This window comes from Perna viridis, chromosome 3 (assembly GCF_037379345.1).
Source record: "Perna viridis isolate PV_CMFRI_1.1 ecotype Kerala chromosome 3, ASM3737934v1, whole genome shotgun sequence".
Taxonomy (NCBI): domain Eukaryota; kingdom Metazoa; phylum Mollusca; class Bivalvia; order Mytilida; family Mytilidae; genus Perna; species Perna viridis.
The window spans coordinates 26871420-26891050 of NC_142447.1; the positions used below are offsets into that span (position 1 = coordinate 26871420).

The 19631-nt window shown below is 32.5% G+C and overlaps 1 protein-coding gene across 2 annotated transcripts in view; it reads right to left on the reverse strand.

Moving 5' to 3' along the window:
* The window catches only part of LOC148621656 (uncharacterized), a 37677-nt gene extending 21250 nt beyond the window's left edge, over nt 1–16427 (reverse strand). Inside the window, exons 1-4 of one of the 2 annotated variants that reach the window (XM_088576254.1) lie at nt 16344–16427; nt 10017–10178; nt 7249–7402; nt 6496–6702 (exon numbers count right to left, since the gene is read on the reverse strand). In XM_088576254.1, coding sequence (XP_088432380.1) covers nt 6496–6702; nt 7249–7402; nt 10017–10165 — 510 coding nt within the window. In that variant the 5' untranslated portion in view covers nt 10166–10178; nt 16344–16427. Of the gene's footprint in view, nt 1–6495; nt 6706–7248; nt 7403–10016; nt 10179–16343 lie in introns of both variants that reach the window. The other variant, XM_088576253.1, reaches the window with a different exon arrangement.
* Nucleotides 16428–19631: the final 3204 nt, after the last annotated feature.

Sequence of the window (19631 nt, forward strand, 5' to 3'; positions counted from 1 at the left end):
TAACAGAGTACCAGTATATTAAACAACATGTTATAACAGAGTAGCAGTATAATATAGCACAGAAAAAAAAGAGTACCAGTACAAAAATAGCACAGAATACAGAATACCAGTATATATAATATAGCATATAATAACTGAGTACCAGTGCATAGTACAGCAAATAACAGAGCACCAGCGTATAACACAGCATACAACAGAATACCAGTATACAATGCAGCATATAATAGCATAAAACAAGTTTACATAACATAGTACCTGCATATAATAACTAAACATAAGCATATAAAAATAAAGTAGTCATGGCGTTCAATAAAAATGCCTATTGTAAAGATGATTTGGTTTATAGAGAAGAGAAAGATCCCCTGGCATAGAAATAGTAGAAAACCTAGTTGAAATTTTAATCATCAATTTTTGGTTAAATAGCCACGTCCATATTTTATCTGAAACTTCAGGGAGTATAGTTTGTCTTCCGTTGATTAAATGACCATTACCTGATGAAATACCTTAGGTAATTGACTATTGACAGGGAGATTTAAACTTCCTATCAGACAATCCATTCATTTGTAGATTAACTCCTCAGGTGTTTTAACTTTGTCTCTTGTGATAATTTTGGGTATATTTGTTTCTTTCGGGTTTGTTCCTAGTGTTCTACCAATTCTTTTTTCTTTTTTAAGTAAAATGTAGCAAAATGCAAAATGCAAATTTTGAAAACCCCTTATATATGTTTCATTATTCAACTCATACATTCAATATGACTAAGTAACTTAGATTCTTACAGTGTATGTTGTTTTGTAACAATCTACTGAATGACTGAGGTTAGATCGGAATTGTATAAAAAAATACAATTGTTAAAACAAACCAGGAAACTAAAAACATGAGACAATATGAGTAATGAGTAATATTTTTCAATGTTTCATATTGACTGGTCATCATTTAAGAATAAAGAGCTTCAAAGTAAACAGTCAGAGAAACTTCTAGGTTGGAATGAATATCTCGATGCTTCAATGATCAGACAGAAAAAAAACCTTAAAATTCATGTTCCAACGCCTGAACCTAGATGTTCACTGAAGAATTAGACTTGTTCCAACTGTGACATCCGTGGTCATTTTACGCTCCCTTCGGGAGCGTGGTTATGTTTTTATTTTAATTTAAGTCATTTGACTTTATCTCTATTTTTGCTTCTTCATACGGAAAATGATAAATGTTGTTATGTATAGTCAGATTGTGGTTGAGTTGAGGAAATATCGGGATAAAGAACATTTAAGAGGAACACCTTAAAAATCATATTAAAAATATACACATATGTATGGTTATAAATGTTCTCCATCTTCATTCAACAAAAAGTTTTTAAAGACGGTATGTTTTTCCTTTACCTTACCAAGGACATGATCAGTTCAGGTATATATAACATACAAAGTGAGATAAAAACAAGTCAAAGTTAAAGTAAAACAGTTCAAGCTTGAGGCAAGACACATTGCGTGAAAAAGCGAAAAAAAAAAAAAACAACAGGAAAAATATCTGAAAAAAAATCTTAAAAGAAACAAATATAAACAAAATTTATTAAAAGAGACAGACTATCACGCAAGGAGTTAAATCACCCTGTCAATTAAATCAGGTATTTCATCAGGTAATGGTCATTCAGTCAAGGGAAGACCAACTCTATCACCTGAAGTTACAGAAAGGACTCGCTGTAACTGAGTATGGGGGAACAGTGTTTTAATCATATCAGGTTTTGTTAGAATTTTTTAATCGTGCAAAAGAAACCTAGGGAAAATTTGTAAATAAAATATGAAATATGTAATAAAATGTCAAAATAAAATGATTTTTTAACAAACAACCAAAATGTCTTTGTCAAAGTGATACAAAATAATATTAAGTCACATACACACGTAGAAATAATTTGTAAAGTGTTGAATAATGTGATGAAACAGTATTAAAAAGACTTTATTATGTGAAAAAAATTATATCTGAAACCTTAACACAAAATTTGTGCCCGTATTAGATTTTATGTGTTGTATTTATTAAATTTGATTTAATAAATATTTATTTGCATTTGAAATGTACAATTTCATTTCAGATTATTAACTAAACGTTGAATTTGTTTTTGGTTATTTTTATAAACCTCAAGGTTATAGCCATATATAGACATGGTCAGTTTTTCTAATTTTAATATTAAGACATTTTGTGTAGTTTTATGTCAAATATCTAGTTCTACCTGGTTTTTGTATATGCTTTATAAGCTGCATTTTTAAAACTTGTATTAGTGCATTTTTTTTGGGTCTGTTTGATAAACTACTATTTTCTGGAATATACTGTTACTGTGATTGTACGTACTTATTTTGAACTTTTGTAACTTTATTGTAAAGTAATTTCTGGATTTTAATTTAGAAAGATAAATGCTTTGTGTATTTCAATAGTAATGGCTAAAGTTCTTATATAGTACTTTGTATAAATATTGCTACTGAATATAAGGTGTTAACGTTTATTTAGTCTGAATTGATTATTCTGTAAATGCTTGTTTTGTTTAACAGTAAGACATATGATTTCTTTTATATAGGATTATATTGGATCTGTATTTAGAGATGATGTAAATCCATGACGCATATATTACGCTAATTCACTTCGTCACACTGATGGTACGATATGTTTTATATTATTTCTTATCTTATTGTTTTAAATGAATTTCGTATAACATGTATAATTATAATATCAGAACATCTGTAAATTTCCATTAGAATTTACAAGTATTTGTTGTAATTGAAATGATTTCATATTTCATTTTCAAAGTTATTAATTTGATATAATTTATACCTAATGTCTATGTATTATGACAATATATGAATACATGCTTATATTTATATATATTTTTGTTTCTTTGTAGTTGGTGTTTAAATTTAGCATTCAATAAATAATTAAAGAATCCTAGAAACGACTTCCGTATTTGTGTTTTACGAAAGCCTGATACAGAAATAATTTGTAAAGTGTTGAATAATGTGATGAAACAGTATTAAAAAGACTTTATTATGTGAAAAAAAAATTATATCTGAAACCTTAACACAAAATTTGTGCAAAATAAATATAAAAACTCAAAACAGTCGTAGTGTTCAGTGTTAACAAAGATGATTTCAATTTTTTTTCTATCATACGCATGTGACGTCATTCAAAGACTGGAAAAACTTCAACAGTGTTTGTGTGCTCTGTTTTCCCGACGCAGTCGGTATAGTTTCGCTTTTTACCCTTTGACCTTAAAGACGCTCTTCCATGGAAACGAACGTCACCTGATCGCAATTCTGTTTCCCAATTGGCCAAATACTGATACCTTCGTTCGGCGTTCGAAAAAAATTGTATCGGAAATTGAAATTTTGTATCATGTATTATTTCCTGAATGAAATATAGAAAACTATAAGTAAAAAGAACAAATCTTACTAAGTCGGCTACCTTTTTTAAAGATAGTACTATTTTCTAGGGGTGGGTGTTTTTTTTATTTGGTTTTTAACCGTTTCGCATTATTTTCGTTCGAGTGTTTCGCAGCTATCTAAGAAAGTTTGCCAAAAACCAATTTTGCATTTTTTTATAAGTACTACCAGAAACAGACGACCCGATTATTTTATCGCTATAAAATGTTGAAGGGAGAATAATTTTAGACCATATAAAGGAAAAGTGCATTTGTTCCAGACAGATGATAATGTTAGCCATAACATAACCAATTAAACAAAACGATGTTTTAAGAATAAAACAGATCATCGCCGTACGTAACACGAACTATCAATTACATCAATTCCTATCGGCCATTGATCAATCACCACAATTGATGACCTTCTGTCTGACAGTGTAGGTAGATAAGAAAACTTCAACAATATAGATTTCCAAATAAGCGTCATTAATATTTTTTGTGTTATTACTTTTTAATCTGGAGGTATCGGACTACTGTTTAAAAAATTCAAAATTATCAATACGCAGGGAAAGCGACTTGCGCAGCTGCACGAAGTCGGTACAAATTAAAATAGCGTAACAGATTTATGATGGTAAGCACATATAAGAGGCATAAGCTTCTTGTAACATTACTATGTATTTTGCTAAGTTGCGTTGTTGAAAAACTATTACATTCATCAGGGAGTGTATATTAAATCCCTGGAGTCATTCATAAAAAAATATGATAAAAAACCAACGGAAACATAGTTAAAAAGTTAGAAACCTTTATGCAAACACGTTGTATATAGCTTCCATATTACGGATAAATAAATACATCATTCAAAGCATGCGTTGCTCGTTGAACAATTCAAAAACTCCTATACATGCTCAATTCGTGCTAGGGACAAACATATAAGGCCTTTCCTTCATATATTCAGTATTTTAGGAAATTTCTAGGCGATATAGGATAACAAAGGAATTGCTTTATTATCATAGATGGAAATGAAATCGTGTGGTTTTAAAACATGGAGACAATCCTCTGTCAAAAAGTCACTTCAAGTATTTAAGTCATATCATTGATATTATAAAAGACTTGTGGTAAAGAAGAAACAACCGATAAAAATGACATATAACGTCTTACTTTGCTATAAAAAGACAATACTATACCAAGCAAGCGCTGGACTGCAACCATAACCAACAACACAAAACTTGGAAACCAAAATCTCCAAAAGGAATAATTTGTGAAAAATTAAAAGGTCGGAAACGTCAAACAGATAACAGACGCAGAACAACGCAAAAGCTACAAAGGAACCTAAACGAGCACCACACACCGAAAGGGTTTACTAGGGTGCAACTGCCATCAGAAGGGTAAGCAACCATGAGATCAACAACCGTGCTGTCCAATGAAAGAGAAAAGATTACGACAGATAGTTGTTTGTCATAAAGGTAACTGACACTCCAGGGCAATCAGATAATGGTAACGACCGTAGAATGTTTTTTTTTTAATTTGATGACATTAACATTTAGCAACATAAACATGACAACGTATTTTTGTGGAAGTTGCTAAATTGCCGTAATACCTAGCAAAAAGCAAGATTCGTTAAATAAAGACTTCATACACTGGAACAATTTAATTCTATACAGGGAAAATGAACATTTGTTTGATTTACTGTTCGTCCTCTGTCTTTTTGATGTTCAGGTTGCCTGTGTTTTGTCAACGAACAGGCCGCTTTTGAGTGACAGTTTTCAATATGACAATAAAGCACATCCATCCATACTAAATGCATTTATTCATTCTTCTCCTTTTTTACCGAACATAACCTAGCTATAATCAAACAAATGTCCATCATTGTTGTTTGAGACAATGCTTTATACAATTAATACCCCTCCGTCTATGAATCAGGCAAAATGTGTTTAAGGTGTGGCACATGAAGGAAAAAATACACAGATATTTTATTATATCATCCAAGTATTTAAACCTAATAACCTCAAGAAATTACTGCCAAAGTGTTGTAAAGTTTGCGTTTTTAAGATATTGATAGCTCAAAAGTAGGTGAAATGTACTATGAAAAAATGTTTTTTCCATATATAAGCAGTCAAAAAATATCTACGCCACCAATGCTTCAGGAGAAATTTGACTGATTCTTACAAAGAATGGTACGTAATAAAGATATCTATATCAAACACATCAAAACCCTACCATGAAATTGATCATAATGGCATATACCATGAAACTGCCATTCAATATTTTGGTAAGCAATTCCGAGTCGAGTATCATGCTATTATATATACTGGGTTTTCTGGATTGATTATGAATATAACAGATGTTACATGCATTTTCGGACCAGAACGATTGACCAATCAGCTAACAGACCCTGTTTTGTACTACACTGACATGCTGAGTCAGTTCTTTAGGCTCAGACCATTTTATTCTTGAGGGGGGGGGTCTGTATTTTATATTGAGATAGAATTTTTTTAAATAATTACTTTTTTTAAACAGAAGTCGGAGATTTGAAAATCTACATCGTTAAGTAATGGGGAAATATTATATATATTTAATCATTTTTTTCTGCCAATGGCCGAGTAAGTATTTTTTTTGCTCGGAATAATTTTAATTTTTTTTCTTCAAAATAATCAAAGGCTCCCCCTCAGTATAAAAAAAATGATCGGAGCCATATTGTGCCAACTCACAGAAGAAACAGCCCGCAGGCAGGCATTGAACCCCACTATGACTTCGAGCCAACCAGTCGTCATTCTATCCCTTTAAGTACCACGTGATGGCGAAGAAGCAGTGACTACTATTGAATCCCATTAAATCCTTTGGTGTGACTCGGCCGTGGACCTCCCGTACAGATCACACTAAAGCTGAATAATACTACACAATTTCTTATCAATCTCATTTCAGGGTACAATTTGTTTTTGGCGAAACTTTCGGTTTGCAAGTTCGTGCATACGATTGAGATGGTAAAAACTTACGGATAACCTACAAATACATTATTTCAAACCTGGGCATTCATAACCATTTCAAAATATGTACTAATATTAACCAACTTTATATGTGTAAAATTAACCAGCACCACTGACCTTGGCTCCCTTCTTTCTTGCATGTTCAACAAATGTTATTGGGGTAAGCCAGGGATCTATCACCGTTTCATCTGGGATGTGTATTGCAGCCACTGCGTCACGTGATAAATGAGGTTCTCTTCGAAACAGTTCAGACAAACCCAGTTCTTTAATGTTTGTCACCAAAGCTTCTTGAGAATGATGGACGATGCCTCTTAGCTTTGATACCTGCTCATAAAGACAAAAAAAGTTTTGAATTCTAACACCAGTGATTGGAATTTAAGTTTTGAGAATTGGTCGCCATGTCTAACGGCATCTGAATTTCAGTATACCAGTATGATAGTCTTTTAAATAAATAGTGTTGTGACAGTTTTCGCTGCAATGTGATAAATGCCGTATGGTCCCTCTTATTTTAATCACTTTGGTGTAAAAAAAAATAGCGTACAGAGAAACAATGATCATGTGAATTATCAAAAGGGATACAATTTGTTTGAGAATTTACCCTGATAAAATTTAGGTGAATTTGAACATTGACATGTATTTCATGTGAGCTTTTCAAGTGAAATCAACAGTAGGCACTAACTTTTCATTCAATTATGTGTCATTTTTTACATGAATCAAACATACTAGTCTTGCAGTAAAATTGCCTGTTTCTTTTACTTAAGGATCAGTGCATGAACCTTACTTTACTACATGTCACCATTCCTGCTGTTGATTTCACGCAACCATAATGTATTTATTCATATGGTTGGTTCACTACACTATCAAACATACCTGTTGTTGGTCCCATGCAACCATTGTAGCACCTATTCCGTTATAGGGCAATTCCAATTTGTCTAGAATATCAAAAATCTCTCGTTGACATTCTTGGATACACTGTAGTTCAAGACTCCCAATTGGAGCATCAAATCCAGTATGGAGCATACCACTGTTCGTAAGAAGGTTGATAAAAATAACTTTTTAATTGTCATACTGCATGTAATTACCATATTTAAGAATTGACATTTGTATTAATCAAGAAGAGTTTGTTGGCTGCGACATCAAGGCAAATCGCTACATTTACAAGGGTATTATCGAACCATGGATGAAACAACTAAATGTATTCAAGGAAAACACATTGAAACTAAAATAGGGCTTAACCAAGAAAGCATACATACAAAAAAAAAACAAACAAACAAACAAACAAAATATTTGGGAGTTGTTCCACTAAAGTAGTTTCTTTTAAAAACTTCTTTATAACACAATTTTACGACTTTATTCACAATTTCTATGTCTATTAATTTTTCAAGTTATTCTCCAATAAAAAATGAAATTAAAACCGAAAAAAAAACTATCAATGTACAAGTTCGGGAAATGCAGAAACAGGAAATTACTTGTGAAGATACGTCTTGTAACATTAAATCAAGGAAAATGCAAACTTTCCATTGACGTTTAAAATATGGGAGAAAACAGTTACCGAAATTTATAAAATACATTATTATGATGAAATTTTGACACAAAATACAACCAAAAGTCAGAACCAAAACACTTTTACGCACATTATAATGTTGGCATCACTGTCAGATCAATCGGACTATGGACGCTACTTTGTTTTGTACGATAAAAAGGTATAATGTTCATATATTTGGTGTTTAAAAAAGAAATACATTTCCACTTTTAAAAAGCACATCATCAACCAACATTGTGATCTTTCATCACAGAACGCGAAAAACTTCTAGTTGTAATGCTACTTTGGAAGTGTCCGATTCACAGCAAAAAGGGTAATAAATTTTCAATGATTTTTTTTACTAATTTTTGCACTTTTCAACCATCTGACTTTCAAAAAACTGCATTTTCAGTAACATTAAGTGTTTTTTCTACAGATCCCAATTTTTTTTTTTGTTGGTTATTTGGATAAGCTAGTGGTCAGAATTAATGGGAAAATGACCCTGATCAAAATTTGAAGAATGTGATTTCAAGTAATGCTTTGGTAAAGATATACACTACAACAATCGGTTGATTTGTTTGGTAAAGACATTCAAAAATAAATCCTTCCAAAAGCCTTTAAATTCCTTTTTAAATTTGATTACCGTCAAGTTTCTGTAACAGACAAAACAAATACTAATAAATTTCCAGGGAAATCAATCTCTCTCCCCAGCATCGCATGCAGTTTTTTTTATTGTATTTCAAATAAGTTGTTAGGTCACAATATACAGGATTGAGTAGAGTAATGCCTGTTACAAGTATTTAAGTAAAGACAATAATGACAAGTGATAAAGTCGCCATTACTTTCCCAGAGAGGAGAAAGAACCAATGAGACAGCAGACATGAAATATAGAACAAGAAAACGATCACAATACAAATGGCGAGAACTGTTAAGCTCAAATCTATAAAATACATATAAGACATAGTAAATAGAATATTAACTATCTGATTGATGGTTACAACATTTCAATAAGAGAACCTGACTCACTAACAAATTACCACCAATGTTAGATAGATTAACGTTGGTAATTCATCTTTTAGAAAGTGCAAAGAAATGATCGCTTTTAGATTGTCACTCATGACTTGAACGATCAAAGGCAAAAATGACAATTTAATAAAATTGACTTAAGACCCAACGATATGCTAAAACATTCGTTTGGAATCAAATGACTGACAATGAACAGAAAAAAAAAACAGTAAAATGGAGTATCACAGTAATTTCACTTTCAGAAACAGCTTCACGAGTGATTTTGACACGTTTCTTGGGAATTAAGTTAAATTTTAGACTTCTATATACATGCATTAGTGTAAAGAATAAACTTAACGATTTTAGCAGCGCATATAAGCTGCAGTATATGGAAAAGGGACCAAATGACGTAAAGTAAGTAGACCTGGGATAAGGGACATAACTCTTGCAAATCATTAGAACGTTTGTATTCAGCATTTTACATCAATATCATGTAAGCAACAAAGTAACTTGGATTGTTTCTATTCTGTTTCAAATGAAAACATGATAGGCTTTGGTGAAATTGAATGATACAAACAAGTCACTGATTTCAAGAGTTATGCCCCTTACTTTTGGTCTACTTCTTTAAGCATTCAGGTGGATTAGAAAAAAATGCCTTCCTTAACAAACCTAAAGTACGATTGTTATAATTTGCTGTAGCACTCATTGAACAAGTAATTGGTTCGTTTTTAACGACTAAATGGTTTAAGTGGATTCAGACAAAGAAATCAATCAACTTTTAGTCTTTTATGTTTTATTTATTTTCAGGCTGAGCTTTCCAATGCATCCATAAGAATTTTGAAATCATTATTCCTTTATATGATATAAATTTGGGTCCTTAATTCTTCGACAAAGTTCTGACAAAATATTTTTCAATGGATATTATAAGAAAAATTCTAAGACTACGTGCTCTGAGTGATTCACTAGAGAAATAGGAAGATATCTTTCAGTCGTTTTTAGAAATTCCGAACGTTAATCAACTCATCTGTTTAAAAAAAAAATACTAACGTCGTCTTGACTCCATAAATATATGAGATTCGAAATACGAGAAAGGTTTAGAATTTCAACAAACCTATTACCAGCACTGGCACCAGTGACTAAGTGTTTATTTTTCTCCAAAAGCACGCATTTGTACCCCATGTTTGTAAAATGGAATAATGATGCACATCCCACAATACCTCCTCCAATTATAGCTACATCATATACATCTTTGTTATCCATGGTAAAATATTCTCTGAAAAAAATCAAATAAATTTCAAAATAGTCAGCATATTGTTAAATTATTAAGAGTGTCGTTTAGAAGATTTCGGGAAAATACCAACAATAAACGTTTTCGCTACATCCACAGACACTAAATAGCTACGAAATTTACACCAAAGTAAAATGCTTAATCTAGCTAAAAACGAAAAAAAAACTGCACGTGCATTTCAAGTGTTACAAACTTGAACAACGCACAGGATCATTAGCGGGAACTTAGAGAATATCTTTTCGCCATACAAAGTTGATAGAGGACGTAATTATTTCAAAATAAAAAATCAATATATTCAACTTCGTCCTCTTAAAGGTTACACTTGCCTCATATTATCAAATTTTCAATAAAATGGCAAAACTAATGTATGATGTAATGTTTATTTCAATGATATTAGAAAAAGTTGAGGTGCAGTGTCGGAAATGGGATTGATAAACGGCAGAGCTGACTGACCAACGAGGGGCGTGCACGGTCACGCTTCATTTTTTTTTCATTCAACAATTTTTTTTCTCGAAAACAAGAGAGCATGTGCCCGGTACACCCGGTCATGATCCGCATTTGATATGTTAAGTCTATTACTTATGTAATATTCCAAATTGCAATGAAGGAAAAGTAGATTTCTTGCAGACCGAATCTCCACCAAATAATCGACACATACAGGAAAATGTAAATACGATTTATATGATGCAACAAAAGGTTATCAATATTCATGCATAAAACAAACTAAATAACCCACGCTGCAGGTTTAAATTGTCCAGTATTACGTTGGAGAAAGGCTTATTTTGTGTATGAGTAAATTCGAGCGGCAATCGGGAGAATATATTCCAAGGATAAAGACACAAAGCAAAGAACATGAAATAACCTAAATAACACGTACAAAGAAACAAAACAAAAAAGAAAAAACAAAGCATTTAGGACTCAATAAAAACTGTGAGCATAAACAAGGTGCACCGGTAGGGTAAGAGTCTGAGATACTTTTCTATGAAAACACCAATGGAGTTGCCCATAAAATATCACGTCCAAGTGGAGTGCTCCGAGTCTGATATATTGTTAAATTTGAAATTTTCGGTCGATAATATTTTTGTTCTAGTTCTGAGGGTGTGACCGGTGTTCCAATAGACTATTCCATAGACCTGTAATTACAAGTCTATGACCATTCTTATCTTCTGTTAATATAGGTAATTGTATTTTATTATTTTGTCCATATTGTTGATGTGGGTCTTCTCTGTTTCCTGTTTTGTAGCATGTCTTAATTCTGGGTTCTAATATCTCTGAATTGAATTTCTGTTTTGATGAGGTTTATGTACGATGTAGGGATTAATATTAAGTACCAGTCCATATAAAATTCAGACACTGCAAATAGTAAATTTATTCATGGTGTAGAGAAACCCACCCACAAACAATGGTTTTTCAGTCTACATATGCTATATTTTTGCATTATAATTTATATTTTGCAAATTACTATAAAATATCAATATATTCAACTTCGTCCTCTTAAAGGTTACACTTGCCTCATATTATCAAATGTTCAATAACATGGCAAGACTAATGTATGATGTAATGTTTATTTCAATGATATTAGAAAAAAGTTGAGGTGCAGTGTCGGAAATGGGATTGATAAACGGAGGGCTGACTGACCAAAGAGGGGCGCACCGTCACGCTTCATTTTTTTCATTCAATCGTTTTTTTTTCCTAGAAAAACAGGAGAGCATTTGCCCGGTACACCCGGTCATGATCCGCATTTGATGTGTTAAGTCTATTACTTATGTAATATTCCAAATTGCAATGAAGGAAAAGTAGGTTTCTTGCAGACCGAATCTCCAAATAATCGACACATACAGGAAAATGTAAATACGATTTATATGATGCAACAAAAGGTTATCAATATTCATGCATAAAACAAACTAAATAACCCAAGCTGCAGATTTGAATTGTCCAGTATTACGTTGGAGAAAGGCTTATTTTGTGTAAGAGTAAATTCGGGTGGCAATCGAAAGAATATATTCCAAGGATAAAGAAACAAAGCAAAGGACATGAAATAACCTAAATAACACGTACAAAGAAACAAAACAAGAAAGAAAAACAGATCAATTCGGACTCACATAAAACTGGGAGCATGAACAAAGTGCACTGGTAGGGTAAGAGTCTGAGATACTTTTCAATAGAAACACCAGCGGAATTGCTCATAAAATATCACGTCCGGGTGGAGTGCTCCGAGTCTGATATATTGTTAAATTTGAAATTTTCGGTTGGTAATATTTTTGTTCTAGTTTTGAGAATGTGACAGGTGTTCCAATAGACTATTCCATAGACCTGTAATTACAAGTCTATGACCATTCTTATCTTCTGTTAATATAGGTAATTGTATTTTATTATTTTGTCCATATTGTTTATGTGGGTCTTCTCTGTTTCCTGTTTTGTAGCATGTCTTAATTCTGGTTTCTAATATCTCTGAATTGAATTTCTGTTTTGATGAGGTTTATGTACGATGTAGGGATTAATATTAAGTACCAGTCCATATAAAATTCAGACACTGCAAATAGTAAATTTATTCATGGTGTAGAGAAACCCACCCACAAACAATGGTTTTTCAGTCTACATATGCTATATTTTTGCATTATAATTTATATTTTGCAAATTACTATAAAATATCAATATATTCAACTTCGTCCTCTTAAAGGTTACACTTGCCTCATATTATCAACTGTTCAATAACATGGCAAGACTAATGTATGATGTAATGTTTATTTCAATGATATTAGAAAAAGTTGAGGTGCAGTGTCGGAAATGGGATTGATAAACAGAGGGCTGACTGACCAAAGAGGGGCGCACCGTCACGCTTCATTTTTTTCATTCAATCGTTTTTTTTCCTAGAAAAACAGGAGAGCATGTGCCCGGTACACCCGGTCATGATCCGCATTTGATGTGTTAAGTCTATTATTTATGTAATATTCCAAATTGCAATGAAGGAAAAGTAGGTTTCTTGCAGACCGAATCTCCAAATAATCGACACATACAGGAAAATGTAAATACGATTTATATGATGCAACAAATGGTTATCAATATTCATGCATAAAACAAACTAAATAACCCACGCTGCAGATTTGAATTGTCCAGTATTACGTTGGAGAAAGGCTTATTTTGTGTAAGAGTAAATTCGGGTGGCAATCGAAAGAATATATTCCAAGGATAAAGAAACAAAGCAAAGGACATGAAATAACCTAAATAACACGTACAAAGAAACAAAACAAGAAAGAAAAACAGATCAATTCGGACTCACATAAAACTGGGAGCATGAACAAAGTGCACTGGTAGGGTAAGAGTCTGAGATACTTTTCAATAGAAACACCAGCGGAATTGCTCATAAAATATCACGTCCGGGTGGAGTGCTCCGAGTCTGATATATTGTTAAATTTGAAATTTTCGGTTGGTAATATTTTTGTTCTAGTTCTGAGAATGTGACAGGTGTTCCAATAGACTATTCCATAGACCTGTAATTACAAGTCTATGACCATTCTTATCTTCTGTTAATGTAGGTAATTGTATTTTATTATTTTGTCCATATTGTTGATGTGGGTCTTCTCTGTTTCCTGTTTTGTAGCATGTCTTAATTCTGGTTTCTAATATCTCTGAATTGAATTTCTGTTTTGATGAGGTTTGTGTACGATGTAGGGATTAATATTAAGTACCAGTCCATATAAAATTCAGACACTGCAAATAGTAAATTTATTCATGGTGTAGAGAAACCCACCCACAAACAATGGTTTTTCAGTCTACATATGCTATATTTTTGCATTATAATTTATATTTTGCAAATTACTATAAAATATCAATATATTCAACTTCGTCCTCTTAAAGGTTACACTTGCCTCATATTATCAACTGTTCAATAACATGGCAAGACTAATGTATGATGTAATGTTTATTTCAATGATATTAGAAAAAAGTTGAGGTGCAGTGTCGGAAATGGGATTGATAAACGGAGGGCTGACTGACCAAAGAGGGGCGCACCGTCACGCTTCATTTTTTTCATTCAATCGTTTTTTTTCCTCGAAAAACAGGAGAGCATGTGCCCGGTACACCCGGTCATGATCCGCATTTGATGTGTTAAGTCTATTATTTATGTAATATTCCAAATTGCAATGAAGGAAAAGTAGGTTTCTTGCAGACCGAATCTCCAAATAATCGACACACACAGGAAAATGTAAATACGATTTATATGATGCAACAAAAAGTTATCAATATTCATGCATAAAACAAACTAAATAACCCACGCTGCAGATTTGAATTGTCCAGTATTACGTTGGAGAAAGGCTTATTTTGTGTAAGAGTAAATTCGGGTGGCAATCGAAAGAATATATTCCAAGGATAAAGAAACAAAGCAAAGGACATGAAATAACCTAAATAACACGTACAAAGAAACAAAACAAGAAAGAAAAACAGATCAATTCGGACTCACATAAAACTGGGAGCATGAACAAAGTGCACTGGTAGGGTAAGAGTCTGAGATACTTTTCAATAGAAACACCAGCGGAATTGCTCATAAAATATCACGTCCGGGTGGAGTGCTCCGAGTCTGATATATTGTTAAATTTGAAATTTTCGGTTGGTAATATTTTTGTTCTAGTTCTGAGAATGTGACAGGTGTTCCAATAGACTATTCCATAGACCTGTAATTACAAGTCTATGGCCATTCTTATCTTCTGTTAATGTAGGTAATTGTATTTTATTATTTTGTCCATATTGTTGATGTGGGTCTTCTCTGTTTCCTGTTTTGTAGCATGTCTTAATTCTGGTTTCTAATATCTCTGAATTGAATTTCTGTTTTGATGAGGTTTGTGTACGATGTAGGGATTAATATTAAGTACCAGTCCATATAAAATTCAGATACCACAAATAGTAATTAAAAGTGATTCATGGTGCAGAAAAACCCACCGACAAACAATGGTAAATCAGTCTACATATGCTATATTTTTGCATAACAATAATCTTTTCAATATTCAGATTTGTACTTTTGAGAAAACCATACATTCAACTGCCACTGAAATCAACCAAATGAAAACAAATTAAGAACGATAACTGGTGGTTTTTGGTTCTTTGGAAAATTGTAGCATGAACAAATTTTATAAGATTACCAGGTGAGATGCAAAGCAAAACTTCAACCATACATTTACATTTCCAATATTATTTGGGACTGTTTTTCCTTATATGTATAATCTCAATGTCAATCAGTACTACTGATTTCGGAAGTAAAAAGTTAAACAATATCCAACTTCATACACATTTACAAATTGGGTTCTGTTTCCCCTTTTTCCAAATTTTCTAAACCTTTCCGGAAGTTAATTTGCAATCAAACTCAAAAGTATTACATCAGATTATTATCCTACACTATAATTATATTCAAACCTATTAAAGGTTTAGAAAAAACAATTTCCTTGACCAATTTAAGATTTTCCAAATTAGCCACTTTTTTACCAATTTGAATATCCCGCCAAATTTACTTGGATTAAAATCACTGCACTTCACTTCCTGTTTAAAAATCATAAAATATCAATGATAGGATGCAGATTTTGACTGTCAATTGTAATAAATGGAACATAATTTAGCACATCTAATCCTTCTCGACACATTACTGTAAGACCTAATATTTTTTAACTGCTAATTTATTACTAAACATCTTTAAAGGCCAAAGTGGAGTCCCTTAAACCTTCAGTTCATTTGAAGACTAGATCTTAATTTTATTTGCAGAAATAAAAGAAGCTCATTGAGCTAAATACTTGCCAGAAACATATTAACATGTTATAAAAGATGTATTGAATGATATAAAAGGAATTACATAGAACAATGTTTTTGTGTAGTGTTCAGAAACAGTAGGGAAGTTGTAAGCATAAAATCGGCGATATATGGTATTTTGATCCTAAAGGATCAAAAACCGCAAAACTAAGACTTGTTGTGTGATGATAACTATATCTAAACAAGAAATAAAACTGAATTCGATGGGTTTTTAACATACATGAATCACCTGTCTGACTTTTAGAAAGACTGCTACTTATTAGTTGATTAGGTGACAATCGAATGACGACTAGACGACAACCACGTGTAGAATATAATAAAAATGTATTAAAATGTGTCTTTCAAGGATTAACGTACCTTAACAGTCAGCTTGTAAGCTCTTCGTATCAATGTCAATATCTAGGACGTAATTAATTTGTTAACTAAACACACGTGTGTTAATGGTATACAGTAAGGATTATCAACGTGCAAATGTTTGCAGTTGAAAAGGAAGTTTTAAGAGTTTATTTGCTTTTACTTTTTCAAAAGCAAACACCTATCATGTACTATGATCATCCTGTTTATTTGCTACTATGTGATAACTCTCACTGAACAAAATTACATTAATTTCATTTTCCCGTAAGTTCAACCGACCTCAACCCTCACCTTAACTCGGCATGTCGATAAATGAGAGTTACATGGGCTTATGAAATTCGGACTAGTCAGAAGAAGAATTATATATTTAATTTTTATATAATACATATATTATCCGAGAGGCGTGAACATTTTTGAACAATTATAAACTATTTTGATGTAATAGCATCATCATGAAACTACGCCTCGCGCTATAAATTTTCTACCAAAGCTGCAATATTTAGGTTTTTATGAGAAAAGATACTGTTCTAAGTTTAAACTTAGTCCTGAAAACTGAGCACTGTAAATTTTCCAGGCCCCACCTGGAGAAAAGAATTATCTGTGCCACAGGCGCTTGGGGACAATTTGTGGTTTCTCGGTATTTTTCCGCGAAACCCACGTATTTTAAAGTGTTTCCTCATATTTGCCATTATACGCATGTCTCACTTGTTTTTAACTTGTTTTACCATCTCTGAAATTTATATTAGCGATAGAGGGAAAATGTCAGAGGAGTCATAGGGGTCAGGTGGCAGTTTTTTGCAAATAACTCAAAAACCGTTGCCTTTAGCAAATTTCTGTCATGGGTAAAATTGGTAAGCATCATGAGAAAGACCTATGCCGAAATTTTCAAAACCATTCATTGACTAATGTAGGAGTTACGACCCCTGAAACAGTTTTTTTTGTTGTTTTTTTCTCACATGTGCAAGTTTGAAAATCTTCTTCTCTAAAACCATTAAAGATCATTGAATGAAAATAAGCATAATAGTTCTTTAGTGTATTGTGCTTAAAATGACTTGTGATTTTTAATCTGTCGATAGATGTAGCTGCCTATACTAAAAATGGAACTTAGGGGTCATAAGACAGGTTTTTGAAAAAAAATTGTTGCCTTTAGCAAAATTCTGATTCAGGTCATAAAAGTGCTATGAAAAGCATTTCCTGCATTTTACAATTTAGTTGATTTTAACTTTGGCTGTCTGATTCCTCAAGTTTTTCAAATAAGCAAGTGGTTAATCAGGTGAGCGATTCAGGCTCTCTTGAGCCTATAGTTATCTAGGTCCTTCTAAATGTATTTCTCTTATAAATCTACCTACATGTTTATGTCTGTGTTCCAGCATAGTTGATTATAGGGAATAATATATAAAGGAAAATGCCATAAAAGTAAAAAAAAAAACTTAATGTTTTGTAAAAACATCACGATTTAGTACTTTTGGTATCATACCTCATTAAATAAAAAGGCAGGATTATATAACTGAAGTAATATACGGATACATTAGGATATTGAATCAGCATCCAAACGAAGTCTGCAACCTATATTTTACATTTCATGGACTGTATTAAAGTTTACTTCTGATCTCATTTATGGGCAATAATAAGTAGAAACTTGTTGACTATAAATTAAAGAAGTTCGCATTTTACAATAATGCAATTTATTCTTAAATGCCACGACAAGATGAAATGTATAATTTTAGGTTACTCATGTTTGGTTCTCACATAGTTTCTAGACAGCTACAAGTAATAGATGTAGGGTAACAGGCCAGTAAAGAAACATTTGTTATTTTTAGCTCTCCTTGGTGAAGGCCAAGTAAGCTTATGCCATCACTTGGCGTCCCTCCTCATCGACAAATTTTCGAAATTTTCCTCCTCTTGATATTGTGCACAAAATGACTGTTGGGATTTATGATCCGTGAAAAAAAATCCGCCGTTACTAGAAATAGAACAAAGGTATCTAAAAAAACTGTTGCCTTTAGCGTAATTCTGGCAGGGGATAATATTGTCCAGGATTAAGAGAAAACCTATGCCGAAATTCTGCAAACGATATTTACAACTGATGTAGGAGTTATGACCCCTATAAAAGTTTTTTTGGCATTCCTCGTATGTACAACTTTGAAAATATACTCCTCAAAAACAATTGTTCTGCATGGTATTCCACACAAAATAAATGTTGGGATTCTTGATCCATGACAAAAACATAACCGGTGTCACTAAATATAGAACATAAGGGTCAGAAGGCAATGTTTTGCAAACAACTCAGAGGTTGTTGCCCTTTTTTGGAGGGTTATATAGTTAAGCATCATAAGATTGACCAATACCGACATTTCCGAAACGATTCGTCTACTAATGTAGGAGTTATGGCTCCTGAAACAGTTATAAATGTTTCCACATGTACATGTGCAATTTTGAAAATCTTCTTCTCTAAAACCATATAAGATCAGTTAATGGAAATAAAGCAAGTCAAAAGTTGATATGTTATTTGTATTTGACCATGAGGTTAAAGGTCAAGTTCAAATGTCAACCAATCTAGTACGAGGCGCCTCGCCTTGAGAAAACATAATCCCATACCAAATATCAGATGTCTAAGTAAAAAGACAAAAGAAAATTATAGCCCGGACAAAATTTTGTATATTTGGCCAAAATTTTGTATGTCATTTGACCTTGGAGTGAAAGGCCAAGGTCAGAAGTCGTCTAATCTAGAACATTACACTCTAACTAGATGTGATTTACTTAAATGTCAAACAGGTCAGATATCTAAGTAAAAAGACCAAAAGGTAATGGCACAGATAAAATTGTGTATCATATTTTGCCAAAATTTGTATGTTATTTGACCTTGAGGTTAAAGGTCAAGGTCAAAGGTCAACTTCGGTACGTGACACTTTGCTCTGAGAGGATATACCAACATACCAAATATTAGAAGTCTGGGTCAAAAGACAAAAAAGTTATGGTCTGGACAAAGTTCGTATGAAAAGTGTTAAGAAGAAGAAAAGTCTTGATGGGGTGATTTAAGGTCCAAATGAGCGAAAAAAAACAAAGATATGCTACATATTTTTAATTTTGATATGTTTCAGTGGAGAGCATCTACTACACATCCATGCATACATTTGGATAATATCTTCTTGCTTTTGTTAGCAAAACAGGTCTGAACATAGCCTATTTTTGTATATTTCAAATTGTCAAAAATTAAGAATATTTGTTGCTATGGTATCCAGATCTAAACCAATCAGATTGCTTTGTACTTTATTGTAAATTGTTTTCCAT